At 37.8% G+C, this 19,304-nt stretch overlaps 1 protein-coding gene across 1 annotated transcript in view; it reads left to right on the top strand.

Moving 5' to 3' along the window:
* Nucleotides 1-19,304, top strand: part of TRAPPC9 (trafficking protein particle complex subunit 9) — a 435,473-nt gene that overhangs the window by 15,659 nt on the left and 400,510 nt on the right. The window contains exons 6-10 of the mRNA XM_062491886.1: nt 1,588-1,614; nt 2,789-2,910; nt 4,601-4,726; nt 8,999-9,215; nt 11,337-11,480. Coding sequence (XP_062347870.1) covers nt 1,588-1,614; nt 2,789-2,910; nt 4,601-4,726; nt 8,999-9,215; nt 11,337-11,480 — 636 coding nt within the window. The remainder of the gene's footprint in view (nt 1-1,587; nt 1,615-2,788; nt 2,911-4,600; nt 4,727-8,998; nt 9,216-11,336; nt 11,481-19,304) is intronic.

Raw genomic sequence — 19,304 nt, 5'->3', positions numbered from 1 at the left:
ACAGTGCTTAATCTGGGGAACAAATTCCAGTGTATCTTTCTGTGGGATACAGCCAGAAAAAAAGGGTTTCCAAATTCTGCCACACTTGGAACTGACATTTTTGCCTGATTTTGAGGCATGTAGATGTGAGAGCTACCTTTAGTGCTTCCTCTTGTACCTGGAATTGCACCTCTTCTTGTGCCTGTACTTCAGCCTTCACAGGATGAATTTTCCTGCCCAGATCCAGCCAAGAGAAATATTTTCCTCTGGAATTCCTTGTGATTTCCCCCATTTGGCATTTTTAGGCTACAGCACAGGACCTGGCTGCTCAGAAAATGGAGTGTCTGCTTTATGTAGAAACAACTTTGGAAAGAAAGCTCTAAAATACAGATGAGCTTCTGCTCTATACTGTGGCTGCCCATCTCTGGAAGTGTTCAGGATCAGGCTGGATGGGGTTTTTGAGCAATCTGCTCTAATGCAAGGTTGGACAGGAGCTTGGAGTTGGAACTTGATGGTCTTTAAGGTCCCTTCTCAAACTGCTCTGTGATTCTGTGAAAAGGAAGCTTTGACTTTTCAGGTATCTAAACCCTTTTGTTTGTATGGGGGTAGGTTTAGACCATGTCCCCTCGGATTCCTGGATGTGTCTCTGTAGCCTTCAGTGTAAAGGAAAATTCTGAGTTGCTCAGTTCCTCCTGGCCAGGAAATCTGGATGTGGTCTGCCAGTTATGGGATTTGTATATCAAACAAAATGAGTCTGGATTGTTTTATGCTTAGGTCACTGGCTTTTTTGTATTTCTTCACTGGATTTTATTTCTTAGAAGTTCTAAGGTCTTGATTTTGTTGCCTGACCTTCCTGTTTTCCCAGGCAGAACTATGACACCTGAGTGAAGTGTTGGTGTATATTTGGGTCTAGATCTAAATCTCTGCTTCACTTGTCTGGAATCTGAATAAATCAACTGAAGGGAGGGTCTGTCTTCTTGATAAAATAATTATTTTTGACTGCTTAACCCTTGATATGAACAATCTTATTGTCATGTTTAACCAAAGTTTAAGGCAATGAGGTGTTCCATACCTGGTAATCCAACTCTGCAGTACTCTTGGCAACTCCTACATGGATGGTCAGGCTGATTGGGTTGACATAACTCAATTATGCAGAAAATTCAGTGGAGAGAAATTAATTACAATTAAAAGGGATAAAATTATTTGGAAATGTTATTCTAGAGTATTGTGCAGGTTAAATGACCTGCAAGACGGAGATTTAAGTACTGGAAGTCCTGGTACTAATACGAAGTGGACTGTAATGGAGACCTGCTAACCAAAACAGTAAAGATAAAGGAAGAAAAATATGGCTTTAAATCATACACTGAAAATTCTGAAATTCTTCTTAGTATGTCTTAGAACTCATTGCCACTTTGAAGACTTTTACATTTATTTATTAAAAAAATGAGATTTAACATATGGTGACTACTTGAAATATAATTGGTAGTCATACACAATAACAGTGATAATCCTGATAAATCTGATGATTTTGTTCAAGCCTGATGTTAAAAATTTACTTCTCTGGCTCTATTTAAGGCTGAAAAAAATCATTTTTGTTCCTCCTTTTAGGGGCACAAGAAGTTCTCATTGATCCAGGTACATTATTTTCCTGCATGTTTCCAAAGTATTTTCTTGTATTACTTGATGTGTTTTGCAATTGTGTAAATATTGCCACTTGGGCAGAACTACTAATGATCCCTGATGCTTCAGGTTTTGGCTATAAATCTTGAGAAATTATAGAGACTGAAGAGTAACTGGCACAAAATAAATGCTGCTATTCTGTGATTGTGTCTCCATAAATTCTAATCAACAGGATTTCTTTCCATGAGTAGTGAGGATTTTAAAATATTTTCAAAGTGACCAATATGAATGGTCACATGTAATTCTGTAGTGTCATGATGCTCCCTCAGTCATCATGAACAAACATTTTTCACTTCCATAAAAATACTCTTAATTTCCAGATGTACATGTTTTGATTCCTTAAGGTTAATAAACGTATTTAAAAAGTTGCCTCAGCATTTAAGTACATCAATAAACATTCTCTTTTCTCCCTCAATATATTCAGAAATGCCTTTCACAGTAGTTTTAACTGTCTGTTGACAGGGCCAACTCTGAAACAGAGATGTTTTTGCCATTTTAGGAGAGAAACCTTTTGGAGAAATAAATTAGTGTATAATCCTAAATAAATTACAGTATAATCCTACAGATTAAGTAATATGTAAGAAGGTATTGAGCTTTGCCAAACCTTTGATGTGTTTTCACTTTTATTATGTTAACTCCTCAGTAAAATCAAACTCTAAAAATGAAATGTTCATGTTCTTACTAATACCCCAGATTTCCTTAGCATCTATTGCAAATTCTTATCCCTTATATAGCCCCTTTCTGTCTCTTGCCTTCTTTCTTATATAAGAAAACCAATTTCTTACTGTTTTGTCTGAGCCTTTTTTTTTTCTCCTAAGGTGTGCTTTAGGAACACAGTTTTAAAGTAGAAGAAGGAGTAGTTCAGAGATTAAAACTGTTTATTCAGATGTCACCATAATATAATTTTAGCAATCTATTATTTTATTCATAGTCTAAACATTCAGATACATGCTAAAAATCATGAATATACTTGTTTTTTACTAAGTGAACAATTATTTCCTTTCCTTCTAGGTAGCGTAGGTGTACTTTGTGTATTCTGTGTCAGACCTAGCAAACCCTAGCTTGCTTTTTAGATATTTAGCATTTGCTAAGAGTCCTAGTGCTCATTTCTGACCCTGTTCTGTCCTAGGTGCTCTGACTTCCAACGGGATAAATGCAGATACCAGTGCTGAGATAGGACGTGCCAAGAACTGCCTGAGTCCTGAAGACATCATAGAAAAATATAAAGAAGCTATTTCTTACTATGGCAAGGTAATCCTGGTTATTTTTAAATGAACATCTTAAGTTTTTTTTCAACAGTGAACTGCTGAGGCTTTTAGTTTTAAAATCTTCTAAAGCATGGCAGTGAGGTTTGTAAAACAGGTTCCAGCTCTACTGGAGCAGATTTTAGGTTTTTGTGCAAATGCCTAGAGCCTGAGATGGAAAAGGAGCTTATGTTTGCAATCATAAGAAAAGAAAAAGGATTGCTTTGTATTGTGAAAATAGTGGCTCTGCGTCCACATCAACAATAAAGGTAAGTTTAATTGTATTGCAGTGGAGTTATTTAATCACTTTAATTTCAGGTATTTCTCTTGTTTGCTAAAGTATCTTTAGGCTAAGCTTGTAAATATTTGTTACAGCGTTTTCATGTCCATGTTGAAGGGAGACTCTCCAAATGAAACAAGTTTAATTGTGTGCATGAGTTAATTTATGATCAGGAGCAATGAAAGGTGATAGTCTGGGCACAGTGTCAGATAAATTAGAATCCATCAGTAAAACAATAACTGTCAAGGATGCATTCAGCTTTTTGATGCGTTTGCCTGAAGGGTACATTAGAAAGAGTGTGATGTCTCTAGAAGTATAAAATTATTTGACTTTGTTTGGCTTACGGCAGGATATTTATGTTTTGATTATTTATAATATGCACTGTGCTCTCAGCAAGTAATAACTGTACTTCACTGCAGCTTCAGTTGAAGTAACAATGAGCTTTTGTGTCAGGACTGATTTATAACCCTTCAAGACAAGCACAGTTACCTTCTGTCTGTTCCAGACCTGCAGCGTAACTCCTTGCTTTGATGCTGAGGAAGCAGCACTTTCTGTATATTTTTATGTTCTCACTCAGCTGAAAAAAACTTTTGTAGCACCTTCTAAAACAGATTCAGTCTCCAGTGATTTGATTTTGCTAGTATAAATGAACAAGAGAATATGTGACAGCTTTGCTGGCGTAACTCTTGCATTTTGTTATTGAGCTTTCTTTCCCTCATTATTTCAGATGGGGGTTTTCAAATATAAATACCTGAAGAGAGCTTGAGTGTGAGGTACTAAAACCCAGTATTAGTGTTGTTTGAGGAAATCACCAGATCAGATTATCTGGCTAGAAAATTGCCTGTTTGTTATCTGAGCACAAACAGTTCAATGCACATATGCATTGTCTCCTTAGCACCCTTAAGCAAGCTAAATCACTAAACAGTCGCATACAGCAAAGGGTTTGCAAACAAATACTGGAACACTCAGATTGGTTTTTAATTTTCTTGTCATCAGGAATATTGTTTTAACTAAAGAGAAAATGGATGCAGTAATAAAAAAATATTTGCATTGTAAAGGTAGAATTTATTTGCAGACGCAGCACCCACAACCAACCATTTATATGAGGTTATCCCAAATGGTTCCAATATTCCCAGCTTTTCTCCTTGTCTGAGCTCTCAGACTGAAGCTGTGCTCTGTCTCAGAATGAGAGCAGTGAGTGAAGAGGCTGAAAAGGGCTGTTTTGCATAAAAATACTTTAGATGAGACCTTAATTTTCACTTGGGCATATGTTGATAATTTAACAGTGTAGTCATTAGCATTAAGGAATTGCTGGGTTTGGAGGATGTGACAGCTGATTTATGTGCTGAGCAGAAATGCTTGTAAAATCTAACAGGTGCAATACTTCAATATTATTTTAATTTTCCCCCTCTCCAAGTATAAGAACGCTGGAGTGATCGAACTGGAAGCTTGTGTGAAGGCTGTGAGAGTCCTGGCAATGCAGAAGAGGAGCATGGAAGCCTCTGAGTTTCTGCAGAATGCAGTTTATATCAACCTTCGACAGGTCAGTTGCAAAGTCCAGTTGTTTTTCTCTTGTCATTTGCCATAATATACTGAAAGTTGCTTAGATTCAGGAGACTCCAGTTTATTTTCTGTACCATTGCCTTCCTTCTGATGACAGCTTGGCTTCTGAGGATTCTCACATCTGTGAGTCTGGGTTACAAGGTATTGAGAGTTCATCTAAAAACATGATGACTTAGTTTGAGATTAAGCTCTGTTGCTTCTTCTCCCTTGTGAAGGTAAAAAATCCCATTGTTATTTTTTTGTGATACTGTACTAGGAAAAAACAGCTGCCTGGGACTGCACTGCAGTGGATTTTCAAAATTTTCTTGATTGCATCTCATTCAGTGAAACTGAGGAACTCGGGAATGGCCTGTTGCAGAGTGAGCTGAAGGGTCTGATTACTGTTCTTAATCAACTGAATTTTTGTTGTGTAGTGCAAAGTCTTAATTAAGCTAAATCAGAAAGGATTTTGGGGGGAAATCAGTGCTTTGAATTGTGTGGAAAGTGCTTGGTATCACCACAAAACAACATTAACACTTGAGCAGTGTCTCAAGCTTGGTGTAACTGCTAACAGAGAGATTGCTGTGGTTGAAAGAACTAATAAAAAGCTGTTAGGTTTCTTACTGGTCTTCGATCTTTGCTCATTACATCTTGGTAAGATGAGCAGTTTAAGTCCACACCATTGACCTCATTAGGCCCAGACAGGGACAGCAGATTTATGAGGGAGGTAGAATACTTTCATTTGCAAAGAATCCTTTCTCTGGAGTAAATTTTCTAACAAAGGATACATGAGACAATAATTAATTGATAAGCTGTTACAAAAATAATCAATCTTGTGTGTGAGTGCCTTAATTGCCATAATCCTTGTAGTGCTAAAGGCCTTCTCTTTAATTCTGTAACCTGTTTTTTTGCTGGCAGTTCTGTACCCTTTGTTGTTCACCTGTCCTCTTGTTCTGGTGCTGGTATTCTTGTTGCCTGCAATCTCTAGTATTGTTGTTGTTTCTTTTTCTGGAAGCAATTACTGCCATTAAGAGAGACCCCTGTTCTCCCTGACACTGCTGATACTATGATTTTCACTTTTTATGGCTGGGAATTGTATTTACAGCTTTTTAGGATCTGCTGTATGGAAAAGCATGGAAACAAATAAGAGTTGTATTTATAATTTGGACTAACTCATAGGAGGAGTCATCCTGTGATAGCTGAGGGAATAAACTGTAGGACAGTGCTTTTCATTTGTAGGTAAATTGAACATCAGCACAACCAATATTCTGCAGCAGAGAAACACCTCATAGGTTAAAGTGTAAGACTTATGAACAGGAAAACTAGATCCTATCCATAAATTGAATTTCATACTCAGTCTAGTAATGTAATGTAATTGATAGTTTCTGATGAGCTACAGGGTAATAAGATTTATCTTTGCATCCAGTTATGAGAAATAAATTGTAAAATATAATTACAGAGAAAACTGAGATTACAAAATTTTAATGTAGTGAGGAATAATTAAAAAACAAATAAAATGATTCATTCTTTGAAAGCCTGACTTGAAACAAGCCTGAGAAGAAAACTGGCTCTATTACCTGGATAGTGACCTACAGCCTTTGCAGGTGCTATTGTAGCTTTATCTGTAGGGCAGTTAAATAAAAATTAATCAGGTGGAAATGATGCAGTGCTTCAGGTGGTGGCCGTTTTGCAGCCACTTCACAGGCATTAAGCTTTTATAAGCTCATAAGTTCAGGAAAGATGTTTGTAGATGCTACACCCATGGCCTGCAGAATGCCTGCTGCAATCTTCCCAGAATTAATTACTTGGAGTATCTGTGTGGGTTTTTTCTCCTTTTTTCTTCTTTTAAATTCCTGGATGGTAACACATAACTGTTTGTGCTCAGGAAAATGCAATTTTGCTGTTTTTGTGGTGATGATAAAAAAGGTTCTCTGCAGCTGAGGAAAATATTTGAGTAATGCTGGGGACAACCATTAAACAAGAAGTTATGTAACAGTGGTAAAAACTTAGATATGATGAAAATAAAACTTTCTGCAAATCTGCTGCCTCTCTTAGTTGTTCCAGTTATTAGTGGGTGCTCCTGTCTACCTAAATAGCATGACACTGTCCTTTATCATCTTAAAGAATTTAGTTTCTCATCTTAGAGAATTTAGTGGATATTGTGAGTATTTGTACTTAAGGAATAGCTTTTGATTGGATTTTTTACAGCTTTTTATGCTTTATTTCTTGATCATGTACTTGTGCCCGTTTCAACTTTGCTGCCATATTTTTTATTGTTCTAACCTGTTAAAAATGGCATAAATAGGTAACTTCAGCTCATGTTCTTTCTGAGTGATGGCTTTTGGGAATTCTGCTAACATCTCAAAAAAATTTCTGTCTTTTCCTTTTGTGTTTTCTGTTTTGTCCAGCTGCATTGGTTTCTGAAAGTTTTCACCCTGGTGCAAGTACCTTTTTTCACAACTTGATACAGGGCTTGGTTTTTCTTAGGGATGGGCAGTACTTTTGTGTTGGGCACAGTCTTCAGTTGTCAGTTCTGAAAGATATCAGCTTCAAAAATTGTCTTAAACTTTCCAAGATGCTTTGCTACTCTGTGTGTTTCTTCATATCCTGAAGTACAAAGATTTGAACTGTCAGATAAGGTCGAGGTGCTCTCTGATAACTCCTCTTTGATGTCTCATATCCCTATGTCCAAAATTAGAAGTGACTTTTGAGAATAGACTTCTTTTTGTAATTATATCAGGATTTAAGTGGCTAAAGGACATTTTGAAGGCTTGCTTACAAGACATTATCATTTCTGTAAAAAACAACCAGTGTAGTGAGTAGCTTCCCTTGACTGTCCAAGCCTTTAAGTGTCTGAAGTTAAACACAACTGATTAATACTTCCAGTTTTGAAGAATGGGTTGCTGTTTCTGTCCTTTGGGGCTATTTTTGGGTGAAGTTTGTCACTTGAAATGCCTTTTCAAAACATGCTGGCATCTTTAGAGTAACTTAAAGTATGTTTTATTGCTTTTGATTGTGCCAGATCCTGTGCACTAGGTGTCAGCATTGGTCTGCACTGTTGGTTCCTGCAACACAGAGGAATCATCCTGAATTTCTGTGGCAGTTTCTTTGTGGCTGGCTGACTCCAAAGCAAGATTATCATTCAGGCCAAAGGCAAAAGGAATTAAGTTACCCGGGACTGAGGCCAATACACTGATAAGCTAAAGAAGCACATGGTGGTAGTTCCTTATCAAGTTGGTTTCAACTTTAAGCCTAACGGGACTTTAACTAAATTCCACTTCACTTGTTGGCAGTGTGAAAATGTATCATGGAATTGTTTAGGTTGGAATAGACCTCAAGACCAACCATTAACTCAGCACTGCCAAGCTCAACACTAAACCATGTCCCCAAGTGCCTCATCTGCACATCTTTTAAAGCCCTTCAGGGATGGTGACTCTGTCATGTCCCTGGGCAGGCTCCATATTTGACTCAGGGAAGAAGTCTGGGTCTGTGGGTCTTTATATGACATTTTGCTACTTGAACATTATTTTTTACCTTGTTGGGAAAAGCTCCCATTGAACTCACTGCTGCCCTCCAAAACTTGTTTCGTGCAAGGCAGTGGTGAGGCCCTGGCAAAGGTTTGCCAGAGGAGCTGTGGATGCCCCATCTGGTCTAGAAAAAGACATTCCTGCCCATAGCAGGAGGGTAGAACACGATGATGTTTAAGGTCCCTTCCAACCCAAACCATTTTATGATTCTGTGATTCAATCTCACAGTGTATAAATCACAGTATGATTTCATGGAAAGAAAAATTTGTGGTTTACAAGATCAGAGACATAAAAAAAAATCAAGATGGTAGTTTCTTGCTTTCATAGCCTGAGATTTCAAGATTAAATCTAATCTTCAAGAGATGAAAATCTTAGTGAATCGATGAGTCTTGAAAGTGGTATATTTTTGCACTCCTTTCATTCACATGAATATCATCTTGAGTATCTTCCATACAATGTGGAGCTGCTTCAGCTGTTACTGGCTGTTTTGACTGTTTACTTGTTAGTACCACTGACTTATAAAGTCGAAGCTGCAGAACTTCATCTTTGCAGTTTTTGTTAGCAGTTGAACCAAGCTGAAGTTTTCCTGGCTGGAGAAGCTGTCATGCCTGCCTGCCTGCAAATCCCTGGCCCTCTGTGGCGCCGATGTCTGCTACTCTGGTTTTCCTCCTGTTTGTTTTTTAAACCCCAGCACTTTAAATCTTAGATAAAAACCAGCCTTTTCCTCCTTTCCCTTCAAACTGCAGCTCTCAGAAGAGGAGAAGATCCAGCGTTACAGCATCCTGTCGGAGCTGTACGAGCGCATCGGTTTCCACCGCAAATCGGCGTTTTTCAAGCGCATCGCGGCCATGCAGTGCGCGGCCCCCAGCATCCCCGAGCCCGGCTGGAGAGCCTGCTACAAACTGCTGCTGGAGACTCTGCCTGGCTACAGCCTCTCCCTGGACCCTCAGGACTTCAGCAAAGGTCAGTGTGCTCAGTCAGTCAACCACAGCTGGGCACCTAGATGGCTTTCTGTAGTCATTTCCTTAAGAGATTTCGTATGGGACCTAAATTGTTTGTTAATCTGGAACTAATTGCAGCAGATAAAGCAGTTGTTTTAATACTGTACCTTCACTTTTTCTTAGTGTTGTTCCAATAATTTCATATTTCTGCAATCCGCTGCTGAATGTGTTTCTGTGGTTCTCTGTTTGCAGGAAGTAACTGTGTTATTTATGATAACTGAATTTCTTACATTTTTCAAAAATGTCTTTGTTTTGATAATATGCTTCTCAGTACATAAAAAGGTCATATATTTTTCTGGATTATTTTTTCAATTAAAGTCCCTTCAGCTGTTCCATCAGAAATTGTATTTCTTTTGGTTTTGTAGCTGTTTGATCTTGTAAGAAAAGATTAAAACTCCTTTTACATAATTTTGTATATAGACACACATAGATACATATAATGTAATTAATAGGGTCAAATATGTCACATTTTCCCACAAATGAGATCAGAGACAGCTAAAATGCTGCTTAGCAGCTCCTTTCGAGTAAACCTTTCCAAAACCTTGCGTTGTGTTATACAGCAGCAATTTGGCGACCATTCCCTAAATGTTGTAGCTGCAGGAGAGGGGCAGGAAGTGATGGGCTGAGCTGTATTTGTGGATGGTTAGTGTTGGGGTTTCTAAAACTGTTGTGATTTGGCAGTCAAATTATATGTGAGAGGAGGTAGCAAATGCCAAGTGGACTGGGTGGAAGGATGCTAAGAATCTAGGAAGAGGGGATGTGCTGGGAAAAACATGCTGTGGCTTGGGATAGGACTGTTTTGGGAGAAGAAGTTGTGGAAGTTCTGTAAGAAATTATAATCAAAAAAGCAAAGAAAGGACATGATTGGTGTTTATCTGTCATTTTGCCTTACCTTCATGTTGCACTGGAGTACGTTGTCTCATTTTTTATCCCTGAAATGGCTCTTTCAGAGACATATGGAAAGATCACTGCAAACTCTAAGATAGAAATGACATTTCGCACATGAAAAATAATGAGACTCTCAAAATATAAACTCTCAAGGTTTGGTTGCAGTAAATATTCCTAAAACAGTTTGCCAAATGCTGATGGGTGATATTACAAGGAGGGCTGTTGAAGTTTGAGGTATTGCACGTCTTGAAATATCTGTTATTTAAAAACTATTGCTGTTGCTTACTTCTAAAAGCAGGTTAAGCTTCATGAAGAGTGTTGCGTGTTATGGTTCTGGAAGGAAGGTTATGTTATGATGATCTATTTATTCTTTCCACAGATACTCCACAAATATGAAGTAATTCATATTTTCAAAATTAAAGACTGAAAATCAGGATATGTGCCTTGTGTTCTAAAGTTTTATAGTTTTATTGCTTTTATTGGCCAGGAAAGTGTTGAGAGAAAATATCTCTTGCTTGATCTTTAAAGAGAGTTAAGAATTACCAGGTTTTTTTTGTTTGTTTGTTTGTTTTTTTAACAAGGGGAATGGCTTCAAACTGGAAGAGTAGGTTTAAACTGGATATTGAGAAGAAATTCTTTACTGTGAGGGTGGTGAGGCCCTGGCACAGGTTGCCCAGAGAAGCTGTGGCTGCCCCATCCCTGGAAGTGTCCAAGGCCAGGCTGGATGGGGCTTTAAGCAGCCTGGTCTAGGGGAAGGTATCCCTGCATATGGTAGGGAGTTGGAAATAAATAAGCTTTAAGGTCCTTTCCATTCTGTGATTCTGTGATTTCAATTTCTGTATGAAATCTCATGTTCATGGTCCAGAGAATTTAAAAAAAGACATAAAACTTTAAAGGTTTTATGTATACTTTTGTTTTTTGGGAAGTGTTAACTTTGTTTTGAGATTTTAAATTGTTCATTTATTAGTCAATAGACAAACATATAAAGCAAAATTTGATTTCATGTTTAGATATTCAAGCAAACACAACAATCCTGTTTTTTGTGTTGAGTGCAAGATTTGGATTTTGTAACAACCACTGGGTGATTGGTATAAGTTCCATAAAATTACTTCTTAGCATATGAAGAAGACCAAAATCAACATGTTTGTGATGACTTCCAGCTTTAAAATACATTAAATACCTGTATTTTTTCCAGGAACTCACAGGGGATGGGCTGCAGTGCAGATGCGTTTGCTCCATGAACTGGTCTATGCTTCCAGGAGGATGGGCAATCCTGCCCTGTGTGTCAGACATCTCTCCTTCCTGCTCCAGACCATGCTGGATTTCCTTTCTGACCAAGGTAGGACTTCTTCAAGAAGTGGATATTTTCAATTTCTTCTGACCCACAGTCAAATAATGTCACTCTGTTTTGAAATGCAATTAATTTGGGAAGGAATGGAGAGTATGGAAGTTGGGGTATTCTATGTATTGCCTGAGTGGATTCTTGATGGTAGTCAGTCAACAGTGTTGAAATGAGATGATCTTTAAGGTCCTTTCCAACCCAAACCATTCTGCCTTTCTAACTTTTAGAAGCTGAATGTGATGGACCTGAGTTAAACAGTGTTTAACTGGGACAGTGGTCTTAAGTTCCTTTCCTTTTCTGCAGTATGTTTCTTTTTTTTTTTAATTCAGCAATAAATATTAACAAGATTTAATTTGTCAAAGGTTGACAATGCAATAAACGTGTCTATGGATGATTTTCAGCAATGGGAATGATGTGTGTAAGGACCCTTCTATGCAGTAGGACCATGTAGCATTTACAGAATTACCTGGAAAAGCCAAAAGTGACAACTGTGATTTTGTGTTATGTTCCTTAGGAAAAATATTTCATAGTGACTTGTTTATCACCATCTTAATGAGTCCAATGATCTTAATAGTGCTGAAAGATTTTAAAATTTGGTTTTGCTTCTCAGTAAGCTAGGTAAAAAATTCATTTTTTGCCAGTTACTTCTTTGTTTACAATGAAGAAGATGGAGATTAAAAAGTATAGATTTTTTTTTTTTCCCCTCCTTCATTTACAGCCAAATGTCTCCCCTCAGTGACTCCTGCAGCAGAGAATTTTGTTGGCAAACTTTAGGTATTTGCCTGCTTTATTCCCTCTGTTTAGTGGCTCAAATCAGTGCTGGAGGAAGGAGAGGAACTGATAAACTGGAATAAATTAGCTTTCTGCCTCTAGATCTTATTTGCTGTTGAAAGGCCCTTGGATTTTTCAGGTCTTGCAGTGAAGCTTTGTTGATACATCTCTGTAAAGCTGTGCCGAAGACCAGGTTTTAAACTCTTCCACTCTGCATTTCCACATGTGATGCTGTTAATCCCTAATTCTAAAAAGGTTTGAACTCTTAAAGACAAGAAACCTTTGTGCTCTTTTCCTTCAGATGTTGTATGTCTGAGTAAAGCTTCCAGTTTCATAAGGCCTAGGATAACTGTGACGTTTAGTGCCTTTGAAAAAATTCAAACTAAATATTCTCCCATGTGTCTGAAGAACATTTGAACTTTTTTTCCCTTCTCTCCTGAATACATCCAAAATAGAACTTTGCTGTTGAGTTTGATATCTTTTATTGATAAGCTCTTCCTCAGACACTGAGTGGTGTTCCAAAGGAGCAGAAGTGTGGGTGACAGTGCCAGAAATGTATTTCTGGCCTGTAATTTTTTTGGTAACTCTTCAGAGATTGATACTGTATAACCATAAAATCATTAGGGTTGCAACAGGCCACCAAGATCAAGTCCAACCTGATGTTGTGCAAGGGTCCATTTAGCATAGAAAACTACTTTAAATTTATAGTTTTTCTAAAAGTACTGGAATATTAGGAAAAAAATAAACCAACAAGCCTCCTTCAATCTTAAATTGTAGTAAAGGACAAAAGCAAGATAATTGAAGGCAGAGGATTAGGTTACTGTTTTACTTACTATGAACTGTTCCCTTATAACTGGTAAAAGGTGTCATTACTGTTCTTCTCTGATGTCACATGAATGAAATGTCCAGGTTTCATGAATCAATTGAAGGTTTAATTAGAAAACAGAAATAATGAAGTGTTGTTGGAGTTCAGGAGTGCTCAGATTTTACTATTTTTCTATGCTGCATAGAAAGTCACCAGTTACTTAGGGTGGAGGAAAACTCACTCATTTGAAAAGTCAGTTTTCACTTGAATGTGTTCCTTCCTAAATAAACTTAATATTTTTAAAGCTTGTTACTGATTATCTGCTAAATCCTATTCTTGTATTTAAAGTTTGGGTAGCTTGCAGATCATTTTTAAAATTAGAAGTGAAAACTCTTAAGCTGGGAGGAAGTTATCAGCTAAACAATTGGCTCTGGAAGTTGACCTTCTAACCCTTTTTTATCTCAAGATTAGCTGCCTCTAGACACAGAAAAGGAACATTTTCTAGTTTTTAAATTTAATCCTGTTCATTTACTAGTTCAGTTGAAGTTGGGATACTGGGACTTCAGGAAACAGAAAAAAAAGTGATGTATTCTCCAAGTAGAAATTCAGCTGATGAGATTTAGTTGTTCCAATGAAATCTAGATCTATTAATTAGAATCTCTTGCTTCTATTAATGGAACACAAATGCATAGTCAAAACTGGTTTGTGTTTAAAACAAATTTTAATGTTTCAGTTGAATTTTAAAATACAGTTTGTCTATGTGTACTTGAAATTACTTGAATTTCCAACCATGCAGCCTGGCAAATCTAAATAAAGAGTTATCATCAAGTAAATGGGAGATGTCAGTCACTATTTTAACAACATGGAAGCTAAAAGTTTGATTTAAAATTAAGCTATTTAGTTACATAAATATGTAAAATGCAGTCTTCTGCTAAGCAAAAAGAGGTACTAAATTCTGTGTAAAACCTCTAATTTCAAGCTATTATGTTTTAATGGTAACAAGCCCTTAAGAATCACTTTCTTTAAATAAGAATTAAAATGTGCAGTTGCAAAGTTGCTTGGAATTGAACCTATTTTTTCCATAATGCTTGTTGAAACAAAACTGTGTGCACAGCTCAGTGAATTTGAATTGAGTAATGTCAGATATTCAGAAAAAAACACCATTTTTTTACTGTGGTTCTTCGCTGATAATATTCATACTTCTTAAAAGGGCTGTGACTTGTATTGAGTGCAAATAATTCTGAGTTGGTTCATCTGTTAGGGCCTCTTTAAACACAAAACTGTTTGGAAACAACTACTAAAGAAACATGACTGTCCACTCATCAGGCAGTCCTGTGGTCAGTGAGTACAATGTTGGGAATGTTTCTCCAGTGGCTCCTGGGAGATTAGAGGTTTGAAAGTGAAAGCTTTGAACTGCTTTCTTTTAGAAAATGAGGCACCCTGTTGGAGGATCATTGGAAGACCTTGTAGTTGATAGGTTAGGGAAGGGAGCAAAAAACTTTGGGTACATCAGGTGAACTTGGCCTGGATACTGAGGAGCAGCCAATGGATTTTAGGGGAGGAGCGATGAAGTTCACCAGTGATGTGCTGATGCTGTGAGGTGGACATGACATTGTCACTCTCAGACCCCTCTCTAAGCAAGTGCCCAACCTGCCAAAAATCTGTGAGGTCTACAGAATGCTGGAGTCTTTGGTGTCCTTGCTGTCCTGGCTGCTCCTACAGGCTGCTCCACCCTGCTGGTGCTGCTGCCCTGGCTCTGCTCCCTGGCTGGGCAGCTCTGGAAGGGGCCCTGGGGAAAGCCCAGGGAAGAGCCCCCAGGAGATCTCCCCATGGCACTCTCTGAGCCAGAGCTGGAGCCGTGTGGGGTAACCCCTTCCCTGTGCTTCTCATCATCATTCTTGGTATTCTCCTATTTTCCTACTTTCTCCTTACCTCTTCTGTAAAAAAGTGAAGCTGAATTATCCCTTTGGATCCCAACATTTAATGTTGTTTGCGTTTTAATCTTCTTTCTGGCAATGTTCAGAACCTAATTCCTCCCTGCCTTTGTGGATCTAGGCAGAACTTGTCTATCTTCAGCTTGAGCCAGTCAGAACAGTCCCTCACCCCTGCAAGCTCATGTTCTTTCAGACATTCAGCAGGTTTCCAGGATTTCAGGATTCCTGCTGTTTGCCTCTGGTGGCAAGGATCTCGATGTGCTGAGGTGACCTTTTCTCACCCACCATGTATAGCATGGGATGAAACTAGGAGTATTCAATTTTGTGGGCTAATTCCTTAAAGATCCTCAAGATTTGTCTATTTTGTTGTTTGGGAAATAATGTGCACTTTTCAGTGCTTCTCAGTGTATCCCTGCCAAGATCTTCCATCCTGTGGTCTTTTGTTGCTGCACTTGAGTTCTTTCCAGTCTTCTGGTGAGGTGACAGCCTTCACATCTGAGCTCTCAACTGCTCTGTCATGTACTTAATGAATTAAACTACTGACTCACTGATGATTCTGCATTAAACATGAAGAAGTAATTTTTCATCTGTTGACCTGGGGTTTGGATTTCTTGATTCTTGAGCTGACAGTAGGTGATGGAGAGAACCCCAGAATTATCCTGGTGTGCCTTTCTGTCCTTCCTCTGTGTGATTGTTTGTTAAATCATTGGATACTACTGAAAGGTGTTTATTCTCAGCCTGTACTGAGATAATTGTAACTAATGAAGGATTTCTGCCAAAATTGCTGCTGAAGCTCTTTCAGTTCACCTCATCCTGTAGGTGAGTTGGGATGGACTTGTCAGTGTTGGCTGGGCAGGCCACCTTGATACAGCTTGGACTTGGTAGCTGAGGGACTTTGCACCATTAATCTGAGAGCACTTTCAGATCCTGTTCCTTTCAAGCCTGCGATGCTCAGATGATGGGTGAGATGTCAGCTGCCTGGGTGAGCTTGTACCTTTTGCCAAGAAGTGATGAGCTTGATCTAAGAAAGAAACCCCAAATCTTGTTTATTTTCAGAAATTATGGTTAAGCCTGGACTGAGCATAATTTGATGATGTCAGACGTGGTGTCTTACAACTCTTAAAATGTGTCTTTCGATCTTGCAGTTTGAAAGAGGAAATTATGCAGTATTTTAGACATTTTTATTTATAGAACAGATCGCATATGCTTTCCCTCGCTGTCATTTAAATTTCAAATTGCTATGCAGAAGTATGGAAGATAAGGAAGAACATTAAACTGGGCTCCTGAAAATTGACAGCTAGACCACAAGTGAATGTGGAAATGACTTTAACCCTTTGTACCCCTCCTGCCAAGCAGCAGTAAGGACCAGACAGTTTCTGAGGATCTTTACTTAAAATTGTAACATTGTCCTGAATTTCCATCTAAACTTGGGAAAATGAAGTGAAGCTGCACAGACACATGGTGGGTTATGCCTTCCCACAGAGATTGGGCTAAATGGATTTCGCTGGAGCAGGGGATAAGAATAACCTTTGAGCCTATAAATAACTTTTGGGCATGGAATGGTTTAAAATGACATCTTTTTTTTGAGGGACTGCTGGAGCAGCTTGTGACTCTGCTCACCTCACTGCCTCCTGTTCTCTCATTCATATCTTGCTGTGACTTTCTGATTTCTCCATGTTTTCAGAGCTGTAGCCAGAGCTGTTGAGAGTTTAATCTCATTTCAGTTTGAGCTGGTTGCTCACCATTTCACCCCTCTGTTTGCCATTTCTCCTGCCTATTCTGCTGCTCTTCTTTTTTTTTTCTCCTGTTTTTTTCATATGTAGGTTAGAGGAAGCAGGATTATAAATATTACAAATAAAGACATAAACTCAAAAAAGATTTTGAGGTGTAACTTACTCAACTTATGAAAAATAATAACTTTACACAGAAGCAGGAAGCCTGCCAGAACTGAAAGATAATTGAGGTATGGAAAGAGATACTCAGGGAAGACTGAGCTGTATCAGAACATTTGGATGAAGGTTTTCTGTTTGGGAAACAATATTCCAAGGCTGGTCTTTCCTCTACAGAGAATACATCTGAAATTATTTTGAAATGTAATTAGAAGTGGTTTATGGTAGGGAGTGATCTGAACTGTAAAATTAACAGTAATAAATTTCAGGTACCAGATAAGGTTCAAAGGCGCTAAAAGCATTTTAATTTTAAACAGCTGAACTACAGTTGCAGTTAATTTCTTAAAGTGTTTTTATCCTCACTTTAAAATTACAAATGGCAAGTGCATTGCTGTAGTTTTTTTTTTAAGAGTTCAAGAGGGATGGAAGTTCTTCCAACTGATATATCTATGTCATAGTCTTCCTAGTGACCCTGGCCACCCCAGGGATTCTTTTTACAAGATTCATCACTCCCTTTACACATCTATGGCTGTCTCAGTACTGACGAAGTGACCCTGGTCATGGATGCTTCTCTTGAAGTGAGGTAAACCAAATTCCATCTTTTGAACACCTCTGGAGTTCAATAAATTTGGCCTCAGTACTGGGTGCGTTACAAGAAGTTCTAGTAAATAACAGTAGGTGTATGGATAATTGCGATTTAGTAGGAAGAGGTTGGAACATCTTTGAGGCATGATTTTTTTTTTTCAAGGAATAATAGAGCATTTAAATGAGTGTGATGTAGTTGATACGGTATTTCTGAATTTAAAAAAAACACTGAAAACAATATCTATTGGTACATTGATTCATTAATGATTAGAAGAGATAGAAACAATAAGTGAATGAGTTTAGGGTCAGTCATGTGCTCAGCAATAACCAAATCATCCCTGTATTATCAACACTGTTTTCAGCACAAATCCCAAAACACAGCCCCAGCCCCATTACTGTGAAGAAAATTAACTCTACCCCAGCCCAAAGCAGCACTTGTCAAAACAGATGTAAGCTATTAGGAAACTGGCAAAAGTGACAATAATGTTACTTGAGAGTGGAGAATAAGAGATCCTGTATTGGAATCCTGCTCTTTGAGAGTCTGCTGATACTGTCACAGGTAATCCCCCAAAGCTGGGTAATGAAGGCACCAGCTGCTTTGCTCTGTAGCTTCTCTTTTGTGCTGCAATGCTTAAAATACTTTAAATTGCATTTAAATTAGAGCAGCATTTCTTCTAGATCATCTGTAGTGTGGAAATTAAGTTTTAGAAAGGTAAATGTTACTGATTTCAGGGGCTAGAAATAATGATGCTTTAATCAGACTGAACAGAGAATTTAATACAAATTAAAACTTGATGTAAACTTCAGAGTTGAAGTGAAGTTTTCTTAACTGACACTGATGAACTGTTTTTAATGCACTGTGTTGTATTTTAGCTAAGTAGCTGCAAGTTGGTTTTGCCCAACCAATAAACCTTTCAAAAAGAAGCTACTTTGGTTAGTCTTATAATATTCAAATTAACTGATTTCAGGATGAAGGTGGAAATCTAGAGGGTAATTACCAGGGAATATTTATAGCAGCCTGGGTAGTTCTTAGCCATTACTTTGAAATATTTCACAGCTTCAGCTTAGTGTCATATCTTGCCTGTGTACTTATATATGAATAGGGGTATGTGTGTATACATATATATATATACAAATGTAATTAAACAGACTTGTCACCTTGTGTGTTTGATGTATAGCAGTGGCACAATGTGGTATGAGAGCAAATATATTTAAAAAGCCTGAATGGAAATGCTTTCTGATGAGTTGGAATAAAAGACTTGGGAGACTGTATATGAAGCAGGAGGAGACTCCTTAGAAGGCACTTAAATCTTATTCATCATGCTACTGTGACTTCTGCTGCTTTACATCTACTTCTGTGTTTTTATCAGTTCTGTGCTATCAAACTTGAGCACTATTGTGTTCCTGTTCCACTTTCCTGCTTTTTTAAACCCCTGCTTTCAGAATGTCTCCCTGGAATTGTGTTTTATAGAGACAAGCCAACTTATTAAATAACTTTGCTCAAACTGCTTTATTAAGAAGATGCAATTTATTTTCATGAATTATATGTCTTAGACTTTTGATTTTTTTAAAGTGGAATAAATAAATGAAATGGAGTAAACTAGCAACAAGAATGAAAATATGTAAATTCATTTGCATAGCACTAAATATGAAACACAACGATTTTTTAAGTCATAAGTTATATGACAAAAATAATGTACTGTGAATCAAATATTTAGCATTACAGACCAGCCTGAAAGTCTCACACATAATTTACATTTGCTTAGACTTGTGTGTCAGTGAGGTACAGGCAAAAACTCTAGCCAGTGCCACAGCCAAATTCTTAAACTGATCAGCA

Source organism: Cinclus cinclus, chromosome 1, assembly GCF_963662255.1.
Source record: "Cinclus cinclus chromosome 1, bCinCin1.1, whole genome shotgun sequence".
NCBI classification, from domain to species: Eukaryota; Metazoa; Chordata; class Aves; order Passeriformes; family Cinclidae; genus Cinclus; species Cinclus cinclus.
The sequence above is the reverse complement of the archived record's forward strand: the minus strand, read 5'-3'. Positions and strand labels throughout refer to the sequence as shown.